The sequence below is a fragment of the Mycteria americana genome, chromosome 5 (assembly GCF_035582795.1).
Source record: "Mycteria americana isolate JAX WOST 10 ecotype Jacksonville Zoo and Gardens chromosome 5, USCA_MyAme_1.0, whole genome shotgun sequence".
Classification (NCBI taxonomy): Eukaryota; Metazoa; Chordata; class Aves; order Ciconiiformes; family Ciconiidae; genus Mycteria; species Mycteria americana.
This window is the reverse complement of record NC_134369.1, coordinates 16,254,770-16,282,369: the sequence shown is the minus strand read 5'-3', so window position 1 is coordinate 16,282,369 and position 27,600 is coordinate 16,254,770. Positions and strand designations below refer to the sequence as shown.

Genomic DNA, 27,600 nt, shown 5'->3' with positions numbered 1-27,600 from the left:
CTTTTAAATGAATAGCATTATTACTATTGAAAAACAAATAATATTTAAAATCTTCTGAAACGGAAAAAGTACATTTTTTTAATAATTATATAAGAGTAATCTGCTAATTTCCTTTCACAGGTACCTGAATATTTTATCTTTAGTAAGTGCTAGCACTTTGGACACTAGCCCTTCAACCACTAATCCTGTGAAGACTTATTCATTAATGCACAAATTTTAAGATCAGGGAAATTAAGATTTTCCAGACCTCCTCTAAATTCCACCAAATTTCTTGTAACTCAGCCAATTAACTTACATTTAACTAAAGCCAAGAGATCTTCCGAGAGATGTGAAAGCCATCATGCCCCTTTGCTCTAGTGCTATGTGCTCTTACTGTAAAAAAATCAGTAGCTTAGTTACTCTAAGAATTTTTAAATGAGGATTTCTTCTTGTTCTGCTCTTTTCTTCACCTGATTTAAAGAGCTTTCATTTGCTGTATAGTTTTCCTATAGCTGTAGTTACATCTCTTGCTCTGTGAATAATTTAATCAATATCAAAAGAGCTATCCTGTTTGCACAAAATTCATTGAGTACATATTTCTGTATGACTGGCACCTTCATACAAGCAATCACAAATATACTTAACTTTATTGGCAGAAATAGCCTCACAGCCTTCAAAGGAGATTTTCATGATAACACAGATAACCATATGCATAGCTATTTACAGTTCAAGACTAATGCTATAAATTTGTGCTTATAATCACAACTCCTAGAGTAACAGATAAAAATTGAAAATTCAAAAAAATTGTGAAAAAGATTCCATTAGCAGAGAAAGAATAAAGGAATTCTTGCCAGCCAAGACAAAATAAAGCAACTACTCTAAATTTTAAAGTATAACATTTGTGGCTTTTAATAATATCCAGAAAAACTGAAATATGAGAGTTAGATAAAGAGAGATCTCAAACAGATTCGACAAAAAAATCTCAGGAAATATACCAGAAATACTGAATGATTTTATTTAAAAAGTTATCTTTTCACTAAGCCCAAGAAAGCTGTATTTCTTCTAAAGATGGATTCATTTTTAGAAAATATTGTAATGCTACTGGAGAGGCAAACAGATATCAGTATAGGACCTAAAGGTCCACTAACAGATAGAACACAACCTTTGATGGCAAATCAATCTGCTGCATGAAAATTGTGAAACATAAACTCTTGATAAGCTACAGCAGTGTCTTTCACTCTAACTGCTGTAGCTCCATCTTGTTTTGGGTTCTGTATCTGTTCCTATACAGGATCCTGTTCAATACAACATAAGAAGCTGGAGCAACTAACATGTTAGTTACATAGTAAAAGGATTTCTTATAGGCACCATACAATCTACAATTATCCTTGTTTCTAAATGCTAAGTTTTGAAATTTATTTGTATTGGGAAATAAACAGTGTCTTAAAATGGTGCTGTTAGGCTGATAATCTTTTTTCTTTTTCAAGGTAAGTTTGAAAAAGACCTCTCTGTAGTAATACAAATTTTATACAGGTTTGCCTGTGTTCGTAGCAGTTTTCTGAAGAAAACAGATTTGGAATTTCTGATGTTTAGCACTGTAATTTGGGCAAGACACTGCACTGTGGACAAGAGATCGTAGGTGTGAGGCACATCCATGCCAAACAGGCTGATGACACTGTTTTGTTTCCCTGGTATCCAAAAGGAAAGATTTCATCATTGCATTTATGATGGAACATTTTATTTACTCATATTAATGAACTGGTAATTTGTGTACTATGACTTAGTATGACTTGTGTTACTATGACTCTTCTTCAGCATGTTATTTATCAGATGGAAATTTATAACTGTAGGTCTTCTTAATGGGAATGTGCAGACATCATAAAACGCCCTCCCCCATTAAACTGAAAAACGTCACTTGAAGACAACCACCTGTGAGACTGAAATTCGCACTGGCTTAAAGCTGCTCAGAACTGAACAGGGCACATTCAGACACAAAGAGCATCACACTGACAAGGTAACACTAAATGCAGGTTTTTTCCTCACGTTATTACCCTGGCTAAAACAAGTGATAACAGCTTTCTCTCTTGTAAAGCCAAGCAAACGGATAGATTTCAACGATCTAAGAATTCACCACAAATACCCTACAGAGAGGCCTTGCACAGCTCCCCTTTGAAGTATCAGACACTTTTCTTGACGCCTATACTTACTGTCCAACCTACAACTAACTACAAAGACACAATGATAGCTATCACACTTCACCATGCTGAACATTCACTTTCATTACTATCTCATTATTGTCTATATAGCTTTGTTCATTGGCATACACACAAATATGTAAATACTCTTCATAAAGGCATCATTAGAAGCAATGTGTCTCCTGAGAGTCAACAAACACTTTTTTGCTTCTGCAAAGCCCACGAATCTGGACCAGAACACTAAAAAAATAACACTCTCACAGCCTCCACCGGAGCAGTTTTCAACAGGTTGTGTATTGCATGGCTCTTTCCCCTCCCTTGGGCAACAGCCTACTGCCAACTGACGCAACCACAAACCCTTTTGCCCCAACAATAAATCTGCTCTCTAAGGGTTTCACAAATCTTCCTACAAAGGTCTGTAACAGAGTTTAGGGGAGGTAAAAAGAAAGAAATAAGCAGCAGGTAACATTTCTAATACCAGAATTCCACCACCACCCATGACTTCCCTAACCAGAATATAAGATAAATACATTTTTTAAAAAACAGCAGATACTGGTAACATTACTGTAGCACCTAATGGCTTCCTTGTAGTTTACTCACTGTCTAGACAGGGAGAGTTACTATATTCCTGCTGAATGTTTTCTTACTTGTTTGAGGAGCTTTTTACAGTCTACCCCTTCTCCTCCCCATCCCCCACCCCACCCCCAGTTTATTATAAAGAAATATTAAGTAAATTTGCCAAGCACCAGGCATTTTGCAGAATGCTTGAGGGGTTTTTAAAGTATCCTTGCTGTATCCTGTGTTACAACTGATTTTGACGCTTCAGCTGAGATCCGGTCAGACCCCTGCACTTCTACAATTTCACTGTGTATTGGGAAACCCCCCTCCATTCAGCTCTGCCATCAGCATCCTACTGGTGCTAAGCAGAGTGGGCCCTAAAAAAGAAACTCACAGTAACAGTAGTAGCAGCTTAAAGACCAAAGGTAGGTGAGAGTAAAAAGACAAGAGCAAGAAATAGAATGACAGGGATTCATTTAGATTCCCATATTCTGCAACCTTTTCCACAGAGGCCTCTCAAAATTTGGCTTATCCATTGCCCGTGCCTCCTCTGAAGTCTCCTTAAGTAAAAAGAAGCTCCTGCGTCCACACACCTTCTACTGATTGGTGTAGACAGAAGAGGGCAAAATTACCTCACAAGTCACAAGTGTAATACTGAGAGCTGCATAAAACCTGGGTACAGGTTCTGCTGCAACATCAGAGCAAAGCAAGAGATGGATTGTGTCCTGATATGTCTCATTTTAAGTAGAAAAATACTATGGGAATTACACAAAGTGACTGAAAGAATAAGGGTAAGAACACTTTTAGGAGCACTTTTTTTTTTCCATAGATGTTTTCTTTTTTAGTCTGTGTTGTAGGGAAGGAACACAAGAGGGCAGGGACTGAAGACCATCAGAAAAAAAAGAGAGTTTGAAGCAGGGGCATCTCCCACCCTGCTCACAGTCCCATCAGGGCTATAAGGTAGGGGTCATCTTAGACAGCACCTGTAGCTCTCACAGCTGCATAAAGAAGTGGTACACACTGCCTCATCATCAAGTAGCACATATCCCAAGGCAAGACTGAGGGAAAGGAAGGCTGAGGTTTGTCCTTTGTCCTGGCATGTTTCACAAATAAGAAGTGCCTGGACTGTCGCTGTATTGGTGTGATGTTTGATACCTTTCTGTGTCATCTCAGGTGTACCTCATATCTACCAATGTTACTTCAGGGCTATGACTCAATTTTTTCAAAGTTCAAATATTTTTAATTAAGCACACTGGATTAAAACCTCTCTCTACATGCCCTCAAATAGTACTATTTTCTTCAAGAGTACTGTGGGTGCAATTCAGTGCTAGAAGTCATGTAAGGCAGGGCTCCATTGGAAAGTGAGATACCAAAATTATTGCCATTTGTTAATGGCCAAGAGGATAATAGTAGCTGTCCCTAATCTGTCATCACTGGTTCTTCTGAAAAGAATTGTACACATATTTTTTTTTTTATTAATTACGCTTTTGGGGAATGAATGTGTATTTATACAGATATATGTCAAAGTCTATTCCTGACCTCCGAATTCTTAATCTGTAGTAAAAGAAGATGATAACTTATGTGCCAGACAACTAAGTTTTATAGCTGAAGCAGTTTTCAACATGCAAGATGATTCAACCAGAGCTGGTGGCTCAGTGGACTTACTCATCTTTGCCAGTAAATAATATCACCAGGTTTTTTTACAGTCAGATCAAGTACCTACTTGAATTGTAGTGGAGATCAAAAATGAAGCAAAACAAAACCAAAAAAGATGGCTTGAGTGATTTAAGATCCTCAACTCCTCTCAAAGAAATGCACAAGTTAAATACTCCCTAACTACACTAATGGTATTTTAGTATGCAATTTTTCTGATTTAATGAAAAAGTTTAAATAGATAATAGATTTTTGTAATAAAAAGAATTTCAGAAAGTAACTCCAAATGTAACAGAAGTCTTCCTTTCAAACAAAACGACAGAAAGTTCAATGATTCTCTTCTTAAAAACAAGTGGAAAAACAGAAGGCAATATGAAAAGGAGCTCAAGAATCTGAATGATACTGGTGAAGTTTTACTGTGAATTGAATACAAGTACAGAGAAAAATAAGAGATTTGTTTGCAGCTACTGTAATCTAGAAAGTAGAAGATTTATCTAATAATCTAGAAACCAAGAAGATTTGGGAAGTATTACAAGAGGAAGTAAAGAGCACTGAAATATATCAAAGAGTAGCAAGTCTGCGGAGCAGAAGAGGATGGAAAAGAAGAACTGGGTTGCCTTGTTATGGCACTGCAATGGACGTACATTTATTCTTTGGAAATGAATTCCAATCCAATACCTTTAGCATGCTGTAATTCTATAGCCATCAGAAACAGAAATCAGCATAAAATCCAGTGTGGACAAATTTCAGTTCCATGAAGCACCCAAATACAGGAATGTTGAAGCAGTCTTTGTAACAGAATTGTACTTTCCTGAGGAAACAGTAGGGTGCATAGCCATGATAGTACCCCCATGGCGGGTAATCCTTATTTACCTGGAACACATTAAATCTTCCTGACAGACCTCGACAAAACTCTGCCTAAACCAGAAAAAGGAAAAGATTAAAAATACTTAGCACGATAGCAGCGGCAGGGCCATCCAGAAGAGAGGTCCAAACAGAACACCACTTTTATTTTCACGCTAATAATAATAAATTCTGAGCTTTAGTTAAACTGAGGAGCAGTTTAAGTATCCTTTGAAAAAGGATACTAACCCATACCAAAAAGACAGGACTTTGAATTAATCTAAGGAAATGTATTTTAAGACATGACAGAGTCAATGTAATTACTTCTAATAAAAGTTAGTTTTCTAAAACTATTTGAAATTGAATTGCATTCTTCCCCCATTATTAAGTTTGTTTGTCCATAGACACATTTACAAGATGACAAAATTCATTGTTTTCTTTGTGCAAATTAGAAAGTGACAAGTTTTCTTTTTTTAAGAAAACCTTTCAAGAATGTGTTTAAGATCTTTACATGTCATTTGATACAGTACACCACTTCAGAAATACAGTGATAATTTAGAAATTTTTAGAGGAAAAACCTGGCAGGATATTCCTTTCCTAGTTACAAAACTTCATTACAATTACAGGATACTACAGCTTTCAGTTTACTACCTTTTCATAGCTCTATTTTATGAGAGCAATAAGTGATGGAAAAAGAAACAGACCTAAAAATTCTTATTAGGGTAAATTGGTCCAAATTTAGTAGAGTCCAGGTTCAGCACAAAAGAGAGTATTCTCTGTCATAGATGATAACAGTTGCCTGCAGAGGTGGAGTCTTGTCCTACCATACTAGAGAACGTTGTGTCCAGCCTGGAAAGGCCACGTAACTCCACACCACTCATTCAAGACAGAAACTAGGGTGGCTATTGGAACACTAGCATCAAAACCCAGTCCCAGAAACGTCCGTAATGTCTTAATCACTATAACTCAGTGTGCCAACTGGAATCCGGAAAAAAATTTGCATATACTTTGGTACCAAGAAAATTAAAATCCCAGTTAACTTTTTCCTTTCTGTGTCAACCACAAGCCACATCTACAGAAATCCATGGCTGTAAAGTTGGTGAAATGAGATCTCAGCTTTTCGTGGGTTTTTCTTTTGTTTTTGGGGGGGGTGGAGGGGTGGTTTAATTAACATAGCTCATAGAGGGGACAAAATCATAAAAGGAAAAAAATGTGAAAGGTCTAACAGGTAGGTAACACTATGAGGTAGTAACAGAAGTAGTAGAAATAACTCCTATTTGCATTTGGGGCAATATGTATTGCAAGCTATTGACATAACCCTCAGAATTTGTATTTATTATTCATATTCAGGGGTTGGAGGGACTCTTGGTTTTTACAGCAAGATGCAATTAATGTATAATATATATGGAAATGATTAAATATTTCAGTTAATGGAAATATGAATGGGTAACACAATCTAAAATAAATACTAATGCATATTACTGAACAATTCAACCGAGTCAGTCCAAATAAAAGCATGTCTTCAAAAAGATGACAATGCTTTTCTCGTGCTAGCTTTTCTCAAATGAGGTGCTTGACAATGAATGGATAAAAAGAACATACAGCAGGTGTACTCCTAATGTTCAGTTTTCTCTTCTAGTAGGGAGATTTTAAAAGATGCATTTAGTTATATATAGTTTTTAGAGCTCGCATATAAGGAAGAAAATTCCCTTTACAAAAAAAACATCTGTTAATACCTACTCATTTTTTTCTTTTTTAATGATATATACTCAGTTTGACAAATTTTAATCCATTCTTGGTTGTATTAACATTTTTTTGTTGGTTATTTCAGAGCATCAACTGAGATCAGGAAGCAAGGAGCAGAAACTACCTGCCCAGCTTCAGTCTTCACGTTATAACCTTAAAGACAACATTTGTCCTTTCTTTAAACCCCAAAGTGCTATTACAACCTGCTATACTTAAAATAAATCCATCAGAAAAAACAAAATTGATAAAAATAGGATTAGCACAGGTATCAGACATCACTGGTTGAATTCAGGGTGTGCAACTTCACTGGACTGAACTAATATTGTTTAGTTCACGCACCTTGAGAACTCCACCGATCCATGATGAGGCAGGGCTGTTCACGTTATTCAGTGTTGTAAGTTCTGTAATTTCTAATATTTTTATATATATTAAAAAAATTACCTCTTTGGTTATTCTGAGGGGCCCTCTATTAAGAGAAGGTGAAGAACTAATGTTAAGATCCAAGAAATTCTGTGGCTGTTTTACCCTTGTAAAGTGGACATCACCTCAGTTTTATATTTCACCAGTAAGAACTGATTGCCTAGAAAGGTGATTTTGAAGTTGCACAAATTCATAATGCATTTGAATCCTGCACTACTTGAATTGCCATGAACATAGGATAAGGTACTGTTTGAAGGTAATGGTATTTGTTCCATCTTTCTCTTTCAATGATTTGGTTTTGTCTTATTGTGTTGCTCTGACTCTCATGTGGTCAATCTGCAGTACAAATCACTGGAGGGTGAAGTCAGTGACTGACTTAAAACATTACAGCTATTCAGATCCAACACACACACCTTCAAGACCATCTTAATTCTTCTTAAAGCAATCTCAAATAAAAACATAAATATATATGCAGTATAGGACCACCAGAACCAAATATTTAAAAGATATCAGATTTGACTAGCTTGCAAGTAACTCTATAATGGAAAGAACTGAACGACATTTACAGTGATTCTCAATTTATTTTAAAATAATTACACATGATTCTTGGATTACACCTTACATTCCAAACCGTGCAGTTTGTGATCACGGGAGTAAGATGCTGCCATGTTACATTTCACATTAAAGGACTGGCAGAACCTGGAAACTTGTTCCCTTGCCTTTCAAGGAAGTGTCCCTCAAACACTGCATAAGCAATTCCCTGTCAGTCAGAACCTGGCACTATATATTAAGTACATAGAAACAAATAAATACTTTGTCATTTCTACTTCATCAGTACAGACTGATATTCCTGGTTCAAATCCTAGGCTTGTGACACCGTTTCCTAGTTCTGCCTTAAGCACTGAGGATAAACTCCTACAAAAGAAACAAGCCTCTCCACCAAAAAAAACAACAAAAAAGTTTGTGTCAGTATCTCTACAGGCAGCATACAGCCATAGGAGAACAGAATTAAGTTTGCTGAAGTTACAGTAAATACAGAACTTCTAATTTCGTATTTTTGTCTTTTAAGAAATTATAAACTCTGCCTCTTGTAACTACACAAACTTATTCTCAGAGCTTTGGGATCACCAATACTTGACACTGAGACTTCCAATGCTAAAAAACATTTTTATTGCTTAAATTCCAGAACTAACTTACACACCAGGAAGCAGTAGAAAAGTTCACAATCTCAGAGGTCATGCACAGCAAAATAGATTATACAAACTTTTTATTCTCTGCTGAGTTGTCTGCAATACAGTGCTGCTGAAGCTAGCCATTGGCTTTGAAGGGTATCAGCCAGGTACAACAGGATGAGTTTTTGCAATTCTGAAAATGTCTGCCTCCAGTTAATTTCAAAAATCTATCTTAGCACTGCACTTTTTCCACCATGGTACCATATTATGAGTTGGACTACTTACAGGTTCCATTTCATGTGAACAATTTGACATTTCATGCTTCTGAATGCTAAGGTAAAAAACAGAAGTCTGAGTAGCAATCTTTTACCATGACACGGAAAAATCTACACATAAATGAGTACAAGTCCGCAGACTTCAACTTAGCTATTTCAACCCAGTTCGACTCTTCATTTTGAGGAGGCTCTCAAGGCATAAACAGTAATTTTAGAGTGACAATACTCAAAATCTTCAAGCTATGTGCTTAAGAAAACCATCAAAACCAACTTAACTTAAACACATAATTGCTATTTTTATATTAAAAAATCTCTCAGCAATACAGTGCTTGATTCCAAAACATGACAACAGCTCGTCTGCACATTTTCAGCATAAATCCCTGAGACTTAAAATATCCTTCTGAGGGAGAGAATACTGAAAATAATGCCTAGGAATGAAGAAACATGCCTCCCTCAGTGAAACGTTCAAATAAGAGGTTAGATATCTGAAGAAAATTATCTAGGTAAATGCAATTCTGCTGTAGTAGAGGGATTGGATCAAATTATTTCAATGCCCTTTCTACATTCCTGTTATTTTGTTTTTATTATTGTGAGGTATTAGACCTTTGTCTCCACCTGTCTCTTGGTTTACCATTTCTTATGCCTTCAACAGCCCATATTGCTGTGTGGTAAGCCTTCACAAGTTGGATGCTCACACCTTGACACCTTGAATTCTCCAAGGAGAAATGTGGCATGTCCTCAGCAGAATTAATTACTCAATGCTACTGAAGGTAGTCATCTATGTTTGTGCATCAAAAGATGCAAATCTGTCCATACTCACCTTGGTGGGCAGACACAACCCGAAACACAGGGAAGGTGTGCTGAGAAAGTGAGGTTTAGCAGCTGATTCTCACAAGTTCTCTCTCTGCTGAGTTCAGGATCAACTTGTGGATTACTGCAGTTAACATAAATCTGTCCCACTGGGCAGCTGTGTGCTGGGGGAAAAATTAACAAACACATTAGTCTTCACACCTGAAATTTTGTATCCCATAAAGGTGTGCAACAGATCTAGATTGAGCATATGTAACACAAAAGTCTAACATCCAGTAACACCAGTAACATCCAATTGCCTGTCTCTCCTGAGCATAGTTAACCTCATAGAACCCCTATAAATCTCACACAAAATACTGAAATGAACACATTCGTTTAGTAAGGGACATGATCTTCTAAACAGTTAGTCAGGAATCAGCCCTCCAAAACAGAAATGCAAAGTACTACACCAACAGAGAAACAGAAAGCAAGAAGCATCAAGAAAAGGTTTGAGAGCTAGATGTGACTTTCCATGCTGGAGCCACTGACTACAAACAAACAACTCTGTTGCACAATTACTTTTGGGTTGCACTGAGCATGCTGTGTATATGTAACAGAAGTGTCTGAAGGAGTGGCAGTGTTTTAAAGTGGTTTTGGTTGGTTGCTGGGATTTGTTTATTTATTTATTAGGGAGAGAGGTTCTGGATAACTATCAAATCAGTACAACCACCACCTTCAAGTGCATGGTGAATAGATTTCTGCTAAAGGCCAAAGAGTTGGCAATTCTTACTCAAGTAAAAGTCTTTCTCACTGAAGTAAAAGGAGCATCATAACAAGAGTATGGACCATGATACTTAATAACATATAAAATATACTGTAATAGAAAAAGCACTTGTTACATTCTTTTGCTTAAGTATGACAAAAGAAATATTATTTTTTCATATTTCAGTTACTCAGGGTTTGTGGAGGAAAAGAAAAAATACCTGTGAAAAATTACTGCTAGGGTTCAGTTCCTACAACCATGTTTTATGGGGAAAAACTAACCTTTGTTTGTCCTACTGAAGTTCTGCTGTTTGTCATACAGCTAAGCTTATTTACATTAGTGATCTAAAAAAAATTTAGTATTTTAAAGCACTGGGGAAAAAAAAGTTGCTCCGATTTAACAGTATTTTGGACAGTTACGCTGCTGCTTTGCACCAGCCTTTCTTTCAATCACACAAATATATAATTCCTAAATTATGGATTCCCTCCTGCAAGTTATTCACTTGTACATATTGCACAATCTTCTACTACAGACAAGGGGTTCCACAGAAATTGGAGGATACATATTCATTAGACTTGAAGTATCTCTTCCCTCTCTCTCTTTACTCACCTATTATGTTGTTATCACAATTCATTACTCCATCCCTGCAATAGCTGCAATAAAAATACATGAAGATGTAATGAGAGCCAGGAAGATCTAAAATATTAATGTTTTCTGTGTAATAATGAAGCATGCAGTATAAATCAATACAAAATAACTGCCTAAATGTTTGCATTGAACATTAGAACTGTGGATAAAGTGTGCATTGCCTTAACACATAGAGAATATTAATTACACCTCAAACTTTTGCTTTCTGCATGTTACTATGAGTTAAAATGCCTGGGCTGACATAAAAATACATACAGGAATACACCACTATACTGCTCCCAAAGACTTCAGTGCAGTAAGAATAAAGCAAGCCCTGTACATAACAGAATCATCATTATCTAAAACAAAAATGCAATAAGCAATAGCAGCAAAACAAAACCAAACCCTAAACACACATACGTATATTTTACAGCAAGCTCTGGGTATGTACTCTTATATGAACATTCTTAACACTATTATAAATGCTCCATTTTTCTCACCATCAGCTTAGAACTCTGCTGAGATGCAAGCTATTAGTTTATGTTAAAATCTTGACAATATCAACATTTCTTAGGTTATACCACAGTTGAAGGTAAAACCCCAATGTTGAATATAATACAATCACAAGCTATTGTGACTGCAACCATTTTTTGTACTGAACTGGAGTGACTTTTCCCCAAGCAAAACATAGTAACAGTAGATCGATAACTTAACCTTTTTCTCAACTGCTCCTAACATGGATCATGAACAAACTACCCATCTGAAAACATCTCACAATATCATGAATTTTCTATCTCATTTATAACAAAACAAATGTTTCAATAATTTTAGTGTTCTTGGCTCATAGGAGGAAACAGTGATGCAGTTGCTAATTTTTATCTTCATGCTGTCTCAAACTAATTTTGCTTCAGCAATACGATAGGAATCTGGAATAGCAACCTACTGTGACTATTATCAGAACCAACTGAAACTACAGTTCATAATCAGAACCTACAAAAATTTGAACAACTCTCTGCCAATCAAGATTCAAAATAAAAATTTTAACTTAGTGCTATCATAAAGCTTGTGGTATGTATACCCATTCACATATGCAAAATATTACCCAGACAGGAACAAACGCGACACGTTTCCCCTACATGACGCAGTTCAGCAAAGAAACAAACTGCATAAAACTGAGCCCTAACATGATATTGTATGCAGGGAAGCACTGAGCAACATAATACTGTCTGCTCCTGTCTAATTCCAGCCAAAATAGTCCAGTACTTTTATAAAATGGTAGCAGATCTGATAGCAACTCTTAGTCAGGAAAAAATGTAGCAGCACTGGCTTCATTTCAGGTCCTGTGCTTCACTGGAGAACCTGAGCCCATGAACTCCAGCACTATTCTGCCATTCTTTTGCAATGGCTAAGACGTCCCCAGTACACCTACTGCTAGTCAGCAGATTCAGAATCAAATTCTGTATGTGCTACAGGCAGTCTGCTGTCATGTTTGGAGTTGTGCATGTACCCCAGAGCACTGCAGGAAAAGTGTCCTAGCTCAAGAACCTCACAGTATAACTAGCCAACAGGCAAAGCAGTATCAGATAGGGAGGCAATTCAAATGCTGACATAATGTCAGTACCAAATTGAAAATATTTTAAAGAAATGGTTGAAAACAACAGAGCAGAAAGGCTACTCCATAGACAAACATGAGAAGAAATTCCGGTTTGAAAGTGGAAGTTCCAAACAGGAAGCACTTGAGAAGAAAAAGGATGGAGAGAGCATAATAAAGATCATAATTGTTTCTAATAAAAACACAGTGACAGGTAAAAAAATACATTGTATTTTTTTCCAGTTCATCCACACATATAGTCCTAACATGATTCCTAATGTATTACTTAGCACAAGGTAATTCAGAGGAGCTGACCAGTTTGTACCTCTATGCTTGAAAGGCTTTCCTCTCAACAGATCTGTATACAGCCTTGTTAAAACACAGCAAGCAAAAGTCATGACTAAATAGGAAACACAGATCTCTTATTTTATCTCAAAGACTAGTAGTTGTAAATCAGTAGACCTATTTTAATTAACATTCACATGAAACATAAGCTGCCAGATCCCAAATAACTCCACTGAAATAGATGGAAAGATGATTTTCACCTGTCGCCATTTCTAAAAAAATGCATTTGTGGATGATCACATGATCAGTGTGCATTCAGCCAAATATCTATCATAGTGCTTAGCATAATTAGCTAAACTAGACCCTTGAGAAGAAGGATGAAAGGAAACAAATCAAAGAATCTACCAGAAGCCCCTTCCCATGACTGCCAGTGCTGTCTGGCACATGCTCCGTGAACAAAAATATCTAGGAAAGCAGGCAACAGTGCACCCAGACTTTGCACAGCCCCATATGCAGAATGGGTTGCCTGGTACTCCCCAGGGAATCTGCCCTAAAGTAAAGATGAGCTAACTTGACGATGAAGATATAAATTTATAATGATCAGTATTTATGGACACTAGGCTGCTGACAAGAGTGAGAGTGAGAATGAGTGTGTGTTTACTAAGTGTCCCTATTGCAATAGGTGTCTGACAATATTAATCTCTTATATGGCCTTTACAACAAACCAAAGTATTACGCTGATCTATCACAGACATGATTTGGTCTGTTCTGCTTTTAATTAAGTGCTGTAACAACTGATACAGGCAGTGAGAGCTCAAACATTACTTCAAGATAAAGAATTCTGAAAGCTTGTTTTTTTACAGAACTTGTTGTCCACATTATTTAACCTTCTCTAGACAGAACTAACTATTGAAAAGGATGCATCTGGCAGCAGCCAGAATAGTTTAACAAGTTTTCTTCTTTAATGTTATGACTATAATGACGCAAATGGAAGAGCAAGAGGACAAGAACAAATGCTAAATGTAAGGAACAATAATAGAGATGCTTATTACCTTTGGCTGCAGCTGACAGTTATTTGTGTTGTTTCTTAGCTGATAAAGCCACACTGCTTTTTTATACTGATTCTATACTAGTGGAAGACAGATTTGTAATTATTCTTCATAAATGGATTTACAATCTGGTATAGGGAAGGAGAATAGCAATGAAGGTCTAGCTGAACAGACTTGAATGGACAGTCAGGAAATCTCTGGGGTTTTCTGGAGCTCTCCACATGAGTATGGATCTACAAAATTATAGCAGCTTTTCTCTCTGCTTTGCACTTCAGTATATTGGATTATAAGCACAGCAGCCTGAAAACTTAAGTTCCAAAGAACCTCTGTGCAAACATGCACAGAAAACTGATGTGGGTTTATTCTGTATGTTTCAATTTAAAAAATACCAAAACAACATCAAAAACAACACCACAAAACCCAACAGGCTAGCCAGAATGGTTTGAAAGAATTCTTAAAAAAGAGACACTATTTAGTCAAGTGAAAAAACAGTTTTGTATCTTACCATTTGCCCAAAGATGTCATAACATTTTCTCCAGGGGGATAGTCAATTCCTTGAAAATAACACGGGCATTCATTTCTGCAGCAGAGGAAAAACATGTAACCGTGATTAACTCAAACTGAAGGAAGAAAGTAAATTCCCATTGACTTAATTGCTGTTCAAAGTTCAATTGGTTGCTTTGTTGGTTTTGGTGAGGTTTTTTGATTGGTTGGGTGGGGGTTTTGTGGTGTTTTGGTTTTGTGTGGGTTGGTTTTTTTTTTTTAAAATACAAGAAATTGATCTCAATACTGCCATATAACTTGAGCACATTTGAAACCAAATCAGAACCTCTACACAACAATAGACACCTTTTATATCTCTTATATGCCAAAAAACAGACAATATGTAACAACTAGCTTTGGTGATGTTGGATGAGTGTCAGTATTATAAAAAAGCTGGTTTTGATCAACATATAGGTTCTGTATAATTCTAAGATCCCACCAAGTTTACAGATGCATAATATCTACAAGGTTACATATTTATTAGCTTTTCACTCTGACTTGCAAATGCAGTGGTCTAAAATAGTGGGGGTGACTATCAGAATTGCAACCTTACCTACCTCTGTACACATCGTTCAGTCTTGGAATTCAAGTACATTCCAGAGGGACAAGCACAGCCTTCAACACAATCACTGCTGCATGTCTCTGGCACAGACAGTGCTTGGCAGGTCCTGCCACAGGTAGATACACAAGTACTGTACTCCTTTGTATCTTCACATGAAAGAGCTGTCCAAATGAAACAAATCTCTCAAATTACAGTGCAAGAGACTACAGTGCAAGAGACTCCCAACAGTTTTCTGATAAACATCTCTATTCTTTCATTCCCAATCACATTAAATTCCACTAAAATTGCTATCTTGGCACTATGCTGTGTAAACTACACAGACGTAAATCTGCAGTAATAACAAGTACAATGAAGTTGATCATCGCAGTTAATCCAGATTTACACTGGGGAAACCAAACAGTTGAAGCTTTTTTTCCTCTAACTCTGAAAATGCTTGGCTCTTGTGCACAGGCTTTGGGAAATGCACAGCATCTTAAAAGAAAACATTAAAAGCAATAAATAAAATGTGTGTACTTTGCAGATGTTGCACAATACGAGCTTAAGTTCTCTTTTATATATATATATATATATATATATATATATGTATCTCCTGTAAAGTTCTGCTTAAAAAAAAGATCATAAGTTCTTGAAATATTAAAAAGATTCACATATTTTAAACCCTACAAGCATGACTTTTAAAATATATTCTAAGAAAACTATACTTGCTTCTAGAAAAGGAAAACAAAATGAAATGGTTTGAATGATTCATTCAGTCAGAGTGGACACAGCCATTCATGCCATAATGACTGCAAGCAAGCCAGTCTTTTCAGTTATACATACAGATACTCCAGCCTGAGATACTTAAGCTGGACCAACTTTCCAAAATCCTCTTTATCATGCATTACAACATGGATAATTACATGATGTGATGAAAACTACCAGATGTTAAATACATCAGGGGTGTCAGTTTAGGGTTCTTTCATAGGGTTTCCAATTCTATAGTTTTGAAAAATGTAGACGAGAAGTCCTATCAACATCTTTTGCATCCCTAAAAGTTCATATAAACTGAAGAATATAATAATATTATCCCACTCCTCTACTTGTAAGGCTTTATAGAGCAGATAACAGATTTCACCTTTGGCTATCTCTACATTACCTGTATTCTTTCATTCATTTTAAATTAAATATCAATACCAACACTCTACACTTATTTCAGCATCACTGATAGTAAGAGAATAAGCTAACAGAGATTGTCAGACAGCAGAAGTTGACAGTAATCCAGCTAAAACTCCTAAATACATCACCATCATTTTTCATTTAATTCATTTAAAGAACTAGATAAACCTAGCATCTACAAGGAAAAGAACAATCTATTTACGCGGCTCATGAATAGCATCAATACGGGTATGAGCCATACCCAAAAGCCATAAGAGATATAGGCATATTTTTAATTCTGTACACATTTGAAGCCCTCCAACTACTTCAAAAAATCTTTGCATCTTAAGTCAAAAGAAGTAAAGAAAGCCAACTATAAAGGAACAATCCTCTAAAAATACTGGTACTAATTCTGTCTTGAGAAAAAAAGAACCTCGTCCTGTACACAAAAGATCATGCTAGAATTAATCCTCTCCTCATTTAAAAGATTATATTAATTTAATTTTATTTTCTGACTATCATTCTAAAGTCCTCAAATAGTAATTATTTAAGATTAGAAGTGAAAGGCAACTCACCACAGTCTGGGACACCTCCTCTGAAATCTATTACAATTCCAAATCTTCGGCAATGATGAGCATAATGGGCCAGAGCAGAGCAAAAACAAATCTGTCCACATTTACAAGTGTCTCTTCTGCACTGCTCAAAATAGGGAACAGGACTCAAATAGGGGTAGCATGGAGCAAAAAGTTCTTTCGTAAGGATGCTACAAGCTTCTGCTGCATAAGAGGCTATAGAAATAACAGATTAAACACTGTTTCAGTGAGGGAGTTTAAAAAGACCTGGAATAAAAATTGTCTTCTATACAGTGCAACTGATCATGGTTATATACTACTGCCATATATATCTTTCTATCTTTGATGTCTATATAACTGTATGGAAGGACAGAAAAGAAGTTAGCTGCTCATAGTTTTGAACGTGTTCTGGGAATGATTTTAAGGCATTTGGAAAACTTTACAATACGCAGACAGTGCCTACATACAGTCTCCTATTTTTAAGCAGATTCATGGATATGGGTTAGGCAACAGATGCTACACACTACCCAGTGCATTTCATAAACACACAGGATTACATATCTCTTCAGTTTAAGTCATTCCCAGTAACTACTTCAATAGGTCAGTATTTTAAAGAATAACCTGTTACCCATTGTTTCAGTTGCATAAACCTGCAACCACACGCAGAGCTGCTAGCTTGGGGTAGCGCTATCACACAGGAGAACAAGAGCAGTATCAAGTAGTTACATAAGAAGCTCCAAACACAGCAGTCATCTGAATATCTTAATTCTGAATGCATTAAACAAATGTGCAATAGTGGTCAAAAGAAATAATATGCTATATTAGCATACCCAGAAAGAGATAAACTTGTATTTCCCACAAAATAAGAGACATACATAAACTAGGACTTCAAAATTCCTTTTCCAGAATTTCTGACTTCTTGTACAGGCCACTTTTTTCTACATTCATGTCCAAACGCATTGCCAAGAATATAGGTTCTTAGAGCTGCACGTTGTATAGATACCCAAAAGACGGGATGATGTTGTAGCAGGAGACATGATGATTTCCTAGCACTGCTGAAATTACAGGCAAAACCTTAATCAATGTTTTACCTCTGTATCTTGCCTAAAAGTGTGTAGAATCCAAGACAAGAAGTGGTAGGAACTGTGAAATGGATATAACTCTACAAAGTTTATCATTATTAAAGGATGTCTTAGTGACCATCTGTAGTCCTCATGGCATTAGCCACCAGCATCTTTCCGCAGCCGGACCCTTTCAGCTGAATCTAAAGGCTGGCAGTGCATAAGTATCTTTCTCCTACTCATTCTCCTCCATAGCAGACAACTAAACCAAATGCTTCATTTTTCTAGTATTTTCAAAGATGAATATTGCAATACTTTTGAGTCTCCATCTTAACCAGCAGCATCACCAATACTAGACATACTACCAACCTTTAATACATGTCTAACTTAACACATTGTAACTGCAAACCAGAAATAAAAAGGGGGATACTTGCAGGCTATCTCTTAAACAATACACTACATGATTTGTTACAGGATTGAACTCAACAAATGCTACCTGTAAGTATTAATTTTTCCAGTGGGTAGGACTGGTTATTACTTCACCTGATCCAACTAGAAAAATCAGCACAAAAATAATAAGTAGAAATGCATTTGTCAATAACAATAGACCTTCACTGCCCACCTGCCTGCAGATGAATATCACACGGATCCAGTTGTGAACTATCATGCACAAGAATGCACGCCGATGAAGTTTTCCATGTGTTTCCAAACAGCTCTGGAGTGCTTTCAGTTACTCCAGCTGGAGATCTTTTACAAAACAGAAGTCAGTCACAAAAGATACAGTGAATTTACAGAATGGTCTCAGTTCTACCACCCCCTTCAGCAGAGCTGACTCAAGCTCCCCTTCCACTGTTCCATATTCTCATGCACTCTCCCGTAAAGCACTGTCAGCTGAAGTTTCAGGACTCAACTCTTTCTTTCCAGGCAAAGGCCCAGAAACGAAACAGAAGATGTGCTCTAGAGCCATTAGATACTTTGTAAGGAAGGACAGATCAAAACAGACCACGTTCCATTTTAACAAGAGAGGAGGGAGCACCACTGTCCTAAAAGTCTGCACTCTCTTATTTATACTTCTGCCTCCTCAGTGATACCTGATCTATTTTTATCTCTCCTCTACCTATAATTTCCTGTCTCTTCCTGGGTAGCTGACTTTCCAGGCTCTCCAGTCCCTGCAAGAAAGAGGAAGGAACAGAAATCCAAGGGTCCAGAGATGTAACTGCAAAAGCAATTGAATCCATGAGGCCCAGGTAAGCAGAGGGGCAGCAGAAGCTGACAGACAGAAAGACTTCGATCTAAATAGCCAAGGCACATTAATATTGTATAGGGAGAAAGATCAAAACTGTGCATTTAAATATCGGATGTTACACTCTAGGGAAAAGATTGCATCAGGCATTCAACCAGTAGTATTACTTCTGGTAAAGTAGCTGGGGATGGAGGTGTTGCAAAAGACACCGTCTATGGCAAGTCTCCCAAATCTGGTGTGGATCAGATGTTTTGTGTATATGTCAAGATGCTTGCACATTATGGTTTGGGTCATGTCTCAGCACAATTAATAATTTCCTGTACCTTAAGGGCTTTTTCACAAAAATCAACTATTGAACAACTTCTCGCTTATTTGAGAACAAGTCCAAAAGACTGTCATCAAAAGTATACTACAAAACTTGCTTCAAACAGAGAAATATTTGAAGTAGTTTTATATAAATAATCTCTTCATTCAGATCCTGTCTATGTATTTCCTAGTCTCATTATAAACAATATTCTGATAATACTTTTTAATCTTTAAGATAGGAATTGTTCAAAAATCCACTAGAATATTTGTATATGTGTGTGTGTGTTTTTAAATGGGAACTATTATGGAAAGTTCTCCCATTTTTCTATTAGTTTTGATTTTAAAAATTCCAACTGTTTTGAGAGAAAGAAGTTCTCCTACTCTTTGGGTTTTTTCTTGATCAAAGAAATATTCTGTCATGGTCTAAATTCATGTTCTCCTTCTTCCAGTTCTGCTAGGCTGCTCAATCCTCTGGAAGCAAATTTGTTCTTTAGTATCTGTAGGAAACATGCTGCAAAGCAGCTGGACAAACAGCAATCTTGACTGTGATGCTCAGGCAGCTCTGACCACCTTTCACTGCAGCACAACGAAGCGAAGCTCAGGCAACAGCCAATTCCTGTTGCTGGCATGCAGACACTGAATAATGGAGTCTCTGTCAGAGAGAGCAGATTAGAACTTGCAACAGAAAATAGGAGCTGGAAAGAGATAAAGAGGCTTGTAGGGAGGCAGAAAGTCCCTTTATAGACCACTCCATATTTTGGACAAAACTTTTCAGATAAACTAGCACTTATGAGTCAAATATATTTCACTGTATTTTTGTATTAAAATATTTTAAGCAAAACCTGGCTTGATATCCTATAGTTGAAGTTACATATTTTCTATTAGCAAACTAAAACCTACTATCTATCTCACTAACACAAAACTTCAAAATAAATTATTCTTGGTATCTATCCATTCAGCTTCAGTACACACTTGATCTACCACTCTAATTGTAGATATTCATATACTGGGAAATAGAAATCTTGCAGCTATTCATACAAAAAATCGTCCTCCATATTTCCATTGAAGGTTCCACAAAGGCCCACAGTATCCTCTTTCCACCGTCCATCAGCTTGAAGGTAAAGCCTCAGTCCTTCTCTGTCATACAGTATCTGTAATCCAATGTGTGTCTTCACTTGAAGAAATACAGAGGAGAGTTTCCGTATTTCAAATAACTCTGGTGAGTAAAAACAGAGATTGTTGAAAGGCAAAGGAAACCTGCTTGTAATTTGCATTTTGTTTCTTGTAATTTCACTGTTTTTGTTTTATATCATTTTTATGTGTTACATTTTTCCTATTAAGACCCTATTTTCCCCTAATCATTGATTTCTCATGAAATGTTACATTGATTCAGGCTTTAAAGAAGAAAACAAGAAACTTATGACAGTCACCACACTTTAAAAATGCATCCAGAGTTCACTGGAATATTCATAAAGGTTAACTAAAAGCAAATCAATTTAAAGACATAAACATTGCAGATAACATTGCAGACCATTTATTTTAGACAACCTAATCCTAACATCAGCAATGTTCTTCCTGTATTAAAGCCTTTTCTGGGAAATTCCCAAAGAGCCAAGGCCCTACAGACATCAAATGTACTAATGATTTGTATATAAAGCTCTCATTGAATCTAACATTAAATCTCACAGAACACAGCCATACATTCATATGTAGAATACTTGGTAATATATTCCAGAGGGAGAGATTTAAAAACTCATCAAAGCAAAAAGAAAAAGAAACAAAAGAAATTTTTTGTCTGAAAACCTGTAGCTTATCTGTAAGGGACAAGAGGGCTCCTTCCACTTATACTTAGTCAAGTTGCTTACTAAAAAGGGAAAATAAATTACTCAGTTCAAGAATCAGAAAAAAGAATTTTCCCTCAGAAAAGAACTAACCAACCTTGTAAATGTGAGGGATGGCATTTGGACTTGTTAGAGACAGAACGTAATCTTAACATAAGGGACACTAGCCCAATACAGTTACTGTACAACTCCTACCATTAGTGCAAAAAGTACATCAACAGTTAATTTGTGAAACGTTTCATAAAAAATTAACAACGTCGATATTAACAACATACCACTTCAGTACATTAGCAATATTGACAGTATCACAACATACACATGCCATTAAAATACTGCTTTAGTGCTTGGTAGGAGTTATATGCTTATATATTATTCCTTACCATCCACATAAGGCAGGTTAATTTTGTATTGGTCATATACCAAAACATCTCCTGAATGAGTCAGAGTCACTTGCCTCTTGGGGTCCTGCTTAAGAATAAGGCTGATTGATTGGATACATGATCCATCCTGGTTCTACAAGTAAGAGCAAAATAAATTAAAAAAAAAAAAAAAATTAAGTAGGACAAATGTTAAATAAGAGTGCAAGTAAAGCTATAATTAGTGGGGAATTGAAAATTTTCAGTTGTATCTTGCTTCTTAGCAGAGTGCACTTGTAAAACATACAGCTTTACAGCTAAGTAAGAAAACTTAGTTTTTTTGAATTATTTCACATGTATGTCAAAAAATAATGCTAACCTGTTATGCAAATACAGCTCAAAAGTGGGATTTGGAAAGAGAAACTTAAACAATTTTTACATAGCTTAGTACAAAGACACCTGCAATTCATGAGACCCCCTGATTAAAGACCCATTGAGGTTGCGTTAATGCTCAAAAATAAAGCTGCATTATCCACATAGCAGTGCACAGAAATCCGAATCTTTACTTTAAAGTGTTCTGATTACCCTGGTTCTTTTAAAGCATATTTGAGATACAAAATTCTTCTAAAGGCAAACAGTAATGCAAGACAGAAGCATCTTGTGAATCATTATTTAAAACAGCATTTAAGTTCATTATTCCTGAGAGGAGTTGTGGAGTATGTTCATAAGCTCCCTGGATGAATACTGATGAAAGAAAGGCAGCATCGTGACAGCATACAATATCACAACATCCAACTGGCCCAACTTGCTTATTGTTACTACCATTGCTTATTCTTATTTCCATTTCAGTTCTCTAAGTCAAAACGTTATATAGAAAAAACATGAGAAGGAATACTGCATTTCAGTCTGAATGAAACATGCTCCAAAAAAATCCTAGATCAACCTCATCTACGTTACCTACACTGACCCTCTTCAGTGGGACTTAATTGTCAACATTACCAAAAGCAACTGACTGAAATGCTAAAAAACCAAAGTATTGAGACTCATGTGCTAAAGTTTCACAACATAAAGAAGCTACATGGCCTACACAAGAAAATTTCACAACGGCTTAAAGGTCAAGAATCAAGCAAGTCCTGAAACTGGCTGGTACCTAAATGAAGTCCCAAACTACTTAATATTCCTTGCATGTTTTATGTTACTGTAGTGATCTTTGACTAGACACCATACCACACAGGTGGAAAGCAGAACAAGTCTGAAGCCTATTAAATGTTTTCAACATATCACAGTAACAAATACACCTGTACTAAACAACATGGAAACTAGCCAGACAGATAATTAACACTACTCAGTTCCTATCAAAGTTTCCAGGCCAGGACTTCCACCTTTCAGAATAACTACAGGTACTTTGGCTTTTATGCCAATAGGGAAAGAATGCCTATTAAAGCATGCTTATTAATCACAGGAGATTACCAGATTTTTCTTAACAGAATGAATTTGATCACTGCTTAATTTTTTAAAAAGAAAAATGTTCTATCACAGGGAATCAGCCACAGAGGTGGATCGAGAGATGACTTGAACTTTACCATGCCAGCATCCTGTAATTCACCTTGCTACATGCTGAAAGACATCAGAATCACAGTCCACCTTCTACTTTCTCTTTGCTCTAGGAAGGAATTAAGTTTCTGCCACTCCTGCTATACTCAAATCTCTTTACTATAGCTTCTGAGACATCAGCTTATTTACATTTGCTTAATGTGACTGGATAAAGTTAAGAGACTGTCTATTCCCTGCCATCTACAGAGGAAAGGGGGAAGCACCCAACTGCTGTTTCTTCTGTTCAGCCTCCTTCACTGCAAGACCTTGTAACCATTTAAAAGGTATTCAAGAACAATGACAAAAATTGGGTCCAGTCACTTTTGGCACACTATTTGTTCATTTTACTCTCATCTGGATTATGCATCTTCAATGTCTCATAATGTCTTATATACCAAAAGATAAACAGACATGTCTGAAATCACTTGGTCAAAGAGCAGCCTAGGTCTCACTGCAGGAAATTTCTCATTGATTGGATCTGGCCCTGAGCTGCAGCCCAGAAATGTCCAGCAGAGGTGCAGGAGACTGCACTTTCCAGTACCACTGCCTACAGTGAAGGCATAACTGATGATGAAATAGTAAAGTGTTAAGCATCTTCAGTGCTGAAAGAGGCACTGAACAAGATTTAGTTAAAATATCCCTACCTTTGGACGGTCGCACTAACAGCAATATTATACTGTGAATAGCACCATTCACAGTACAAACAGATTAGGATGCTCAGTTCAAAGATTTACACTTCTATCCAACTCTCACTGACTTTCACCGGGACTTGTCTAATTCAGGGCAAATGTTGCCCTACTCGTTGAAAACAATTACTAGAGCTGCAAGGATCTCTGAACACTACCATGTGGCTTTGACAGATGCTGAACTAGCACAGAGCACATCACCTGTCAGTCTTTCAAGTACCATGGACACACAAGTACACACAGTGGTGTGTAAAGATTACAAACTACACTCAGAATTTCCCTGTCTCTAAATAATAGTGCAACAGTGATCTTTCACCAACAGCTGAAAGGATAAAATGAAACTTAAAGGTAGCAAATTATAAAAATAACTGGAGATATTTTACCAGCTCAACGAGCTCTCCTGGACTGATGGTGAAGACATATCTGCATTGTGAAGCCATGCTCTTGTAGCTTATCTTGTCTTGCCTCTTTACTAAGAAATTAGGTTTCTGTGTGTATCATTCAGCAGCAGTGGCTATAAATTGACAATTTTGTCCACCTTTTAAAAAGCTGAAAATAAAAGAATACCAGCTGGTACGCATAGCAGACCAGAGCCAAGAGAACAACCCTCCATAGTATATACATTACTACACAATATTGACAAAAGCTTTTTATTCCTTCATGCTGAAACTAAAGGCGAAATTCTGCCTGACAATTATTCTCTGTTCCAATGAATGGCTTCTTTCACAGCACTGCCCCTGCCAACTTTCAGCAGGTGTTTTCACAGGAATGGCCATTTCTCTCACTAGACACTTAAAAAAAATTTCCATATTCAGAAGACCTTCTCATCATACAAACTACAAAGCCAGTGAGGTTGTCACCTGAAACTCAGATAAGGTTAAGCTGTGCTGATCACTCGACTGATTCTCCTTCCAAAAAGTGCTTAAACAAAATTTCACATCATTTTGAAATAACTTGTTGCCTGATGACTGCTTATGTCACCAGCTCTAAGGCTCTAGATGACTGGATTCTTTGTGATTCAGAGAGCTAATATCTACCCAGGTATTTTCTTTCTACATTTTTTAATCTGCTTGAATGAGATGGGACTGATAAGGTGTATTTTTTTTTAAAAAAGCACACAAAATCTCAAACCATCAAGGAATACGAGATTTTGCACTACAATCTTTTAGCTTCCAATTTCAATTCATTAATTTTTATAAATGGGAAAAAGATAATGGATGGTGCCTAGGGAACTCTAAAGAAGCTCATCTGCCAAGTAGTACCAGCTAGTTGATAGTTAGATACTTGAATAGCTGCACTGAAGCCCCACATTCCTGCATTATAGTACACAAACTGTTCTCACTACACTCTCACCACTTGTACATTGATAATTAAATCAGCAGCACTTAGCCCTGGAACATGGGCAGCAGATAAGCCTCTGATCACCCACCTGGCTGTTAATGTCCAGAATGCTTCACTCAAACATCTGTAAAAGTCTACACCTATTAAGGACTGATCAGGCTAGCTTTTTCCAAGGCTAGGCGAAATATGAAGCCCAACATGTAGTAAAAGCCAAGAGAATCTGGTTTTTTTATCTACAAACCACTTGGACACAGAGACACATTAAGCAAAGTCCCTAAGTCAGGGTGAAGAAGCTGCAAGAATTACTGCAAGGCTCTTTGCAGTCTCACAAGTACTGCAGAAAGCCAACTAATTTGATTATAACTTTCTACAACAAGAGCATCACCACAACTAAATAGAAAGGCACGTTTCTGTCTGTTTTGCACAGAAGTAAGTAATCTGTAACACAAAAGGGAACGAGACCCACAATACATATCCTGCACATTACCATAGCAGATATTTGCTCCAGACCTCTAGTCCATTGATGGGCTTTTCAACAGGTCAGGCTGAAAGGTATCTCACTGTGGGCTTCTGCAAGAATGTGCATCATGCCTCAACTTTCATTTGATAAAAAAAGTTGCCTAGAGTGTTTCTTTGGGGATCCTCTTTGCTTATCTTCAACCATACAGTATAGGAGACAACTTCAATATACAACCACCTTTCTCAAGCTTCTTGGACTCTGCAAAGTTCTGAGAATATTATGCTGACTGAACAGATTTATGCCTCTGTTGAATGCCTATGTTTATGTTGTGTTTCACAACTATTCTATTTTTTTTCTTCTAGATCATGATACTGACTTAATCAACTCCTCAGGATCCCAAGGTTAGTGCAGAATGAAGCCAGCTAAACTCATTAAAATTGGAATAAGCTAAGTCAAATACACACTTGAAGTGGCGAATCATAGCAACAATCAGATATATTGCATCTTGAAACAGTCTCAATCTTCCTATAAACAGGAAATACTAGCAGGATCACCAGATTCTTCCCAACCCAAAGGACGATGCACACAGAAGTTAAAGCGTAGAAGTTTTTTTAGTGTGCATGACCTCACCAAGATCTCATTTCACAGCCCCCACTGTAACTCTTCTACCTCAAGGAGCTAGAGGCTATTGGAGCATAATAAAGCAGTCATATTCACAACACAGGAATCCACTTTTTCAACACTGGTAACTTCTATGCCCTGTCACATACCTCACCTGATGTCCTTATACACTTCTCCTAGGAACCATAGAAGAAATAGTGGGACATTTACTTGTGGACCATCCAGTTGGAAAATATATTTGGTCTCTACCCAGTTAAGCTATTTTTCTTACCTCTTAACGTTTATCACCGAGATGAGAAGGGGACTCTATGCACTCAGTCTCCCATCTCTTACCTGGATTGCAAATAAATCATTTCTATTATAATAAACTTGTGGCAGCCGCTTTAATATGACTTCCTCCTGCTTAAAGGTCTTCTCTGTCATACAGAGAAGTAGGTTTTAGTGCACAAGTACAAAAAGACTTTACTGAAATATGCCTTTAGAAATTGTTGCATGACAACTTATATGACCATTTTTCTTCCCAAGGAAATCTCAAAGTGCATGAACAATATAAGCTGCAGAGAAGAATTAATGCGATCATTAACGTAAAAGAACTTATAGAATCACACATTTATTTAGAACACAAAGGAAAACTACTATAATGAAGTGTAAGTAGTTACCTCCACAGAAGTAAAAAGTAATGGTGCTAAATCTGATTTTATGCAAAGTATGTAACCGCAACAATATGGAAGCTCATCATGCTAAGAACGAAAATCTGGACCTAAGATACAGTAGGTCGTCTAGAAATATGGCAAAAAGAGTCACATTTAAGTCTATATACACTTCAAATATCCATACAGTTGCTCCTAGGTAAAAATCATTACACAAGACCACTGGAGACAGAACATAAATCTGGCCAAGATATAAAGTTTAACATCTTGTTCCTACAGCAAGTCCAGCAGCTTAGTAAGTAGGCATGCACAGTAGCATTAGGACCCTAATACAAATGTGGGCCAAATTCTGCCTTTATGTGCATGTGTAGAACTCAAAGTCAGTGAGAAAAGCCCAACTCCAGAAAACAGCTCAAGTCAGTCAACTATACTTCTCACACCACCTATGTATAAGATCTATTCTAACTTGCCTTAACTGCCTCAAAATTACAAGACCTATCAAGACTGTAATAAGAAAGAAATGCTGTAATGAATATCTTATCAGTGTTCCATACCTCACACGTACAACATTGTAATACACGCTCAGAAATACACATACACAACAACGAAGGAAAGAGAATGGGTCTTGGACATAAAGCAGATTAAATATTTGGTGACTTCTGTGTACAGTATCAGAAACTTTCAAA

General features: G+C 36.8%; 1 protein-coding gene across 1 annotated transcript in view; it reads right to left on the bottom strand.

The window, feature by feature from the left end:
• Positions 1-27,600, bottom strand: part of OTOG (otogelin) — a 108,956-nt gene that overhangs the window by 58,105 nt on the left and 23,251 nt on the right. The window contains exons 16-23 of the mRNA XM_075502231.1: positions 21,588-21,720; positions 20,405-20,582; positions 18,440-18,564; positions 16,760-16,972; positions 15,046-15,211; positions 14,451-14,525; positions 11,003-11,046; positions 9,662-9,815 (exon numbers count right to left, since the gene is read on the bottom strand). Coding sequence (XP_075358346.1) covers positions 9,662-9,815; positions 11,003-11,046; positions 14,451-14,525; positions 15,046-15,211; positions 16,760-16,972; positions 18,440-18,564; positions 20,405-20,582; positions 21,588-21,720 — 1,088 coding nt within the window. The remainder of the gene's footprint in view (positions 1-9,661; positions 9,816-11,002; positions 11,047-14,450; positions 14,526-15,045; positions 15,212-16,759; positions 16,973-18,439; positions 18,565-20,404; positions 20,583-21,587; positions 21,721-27,600) is intronic.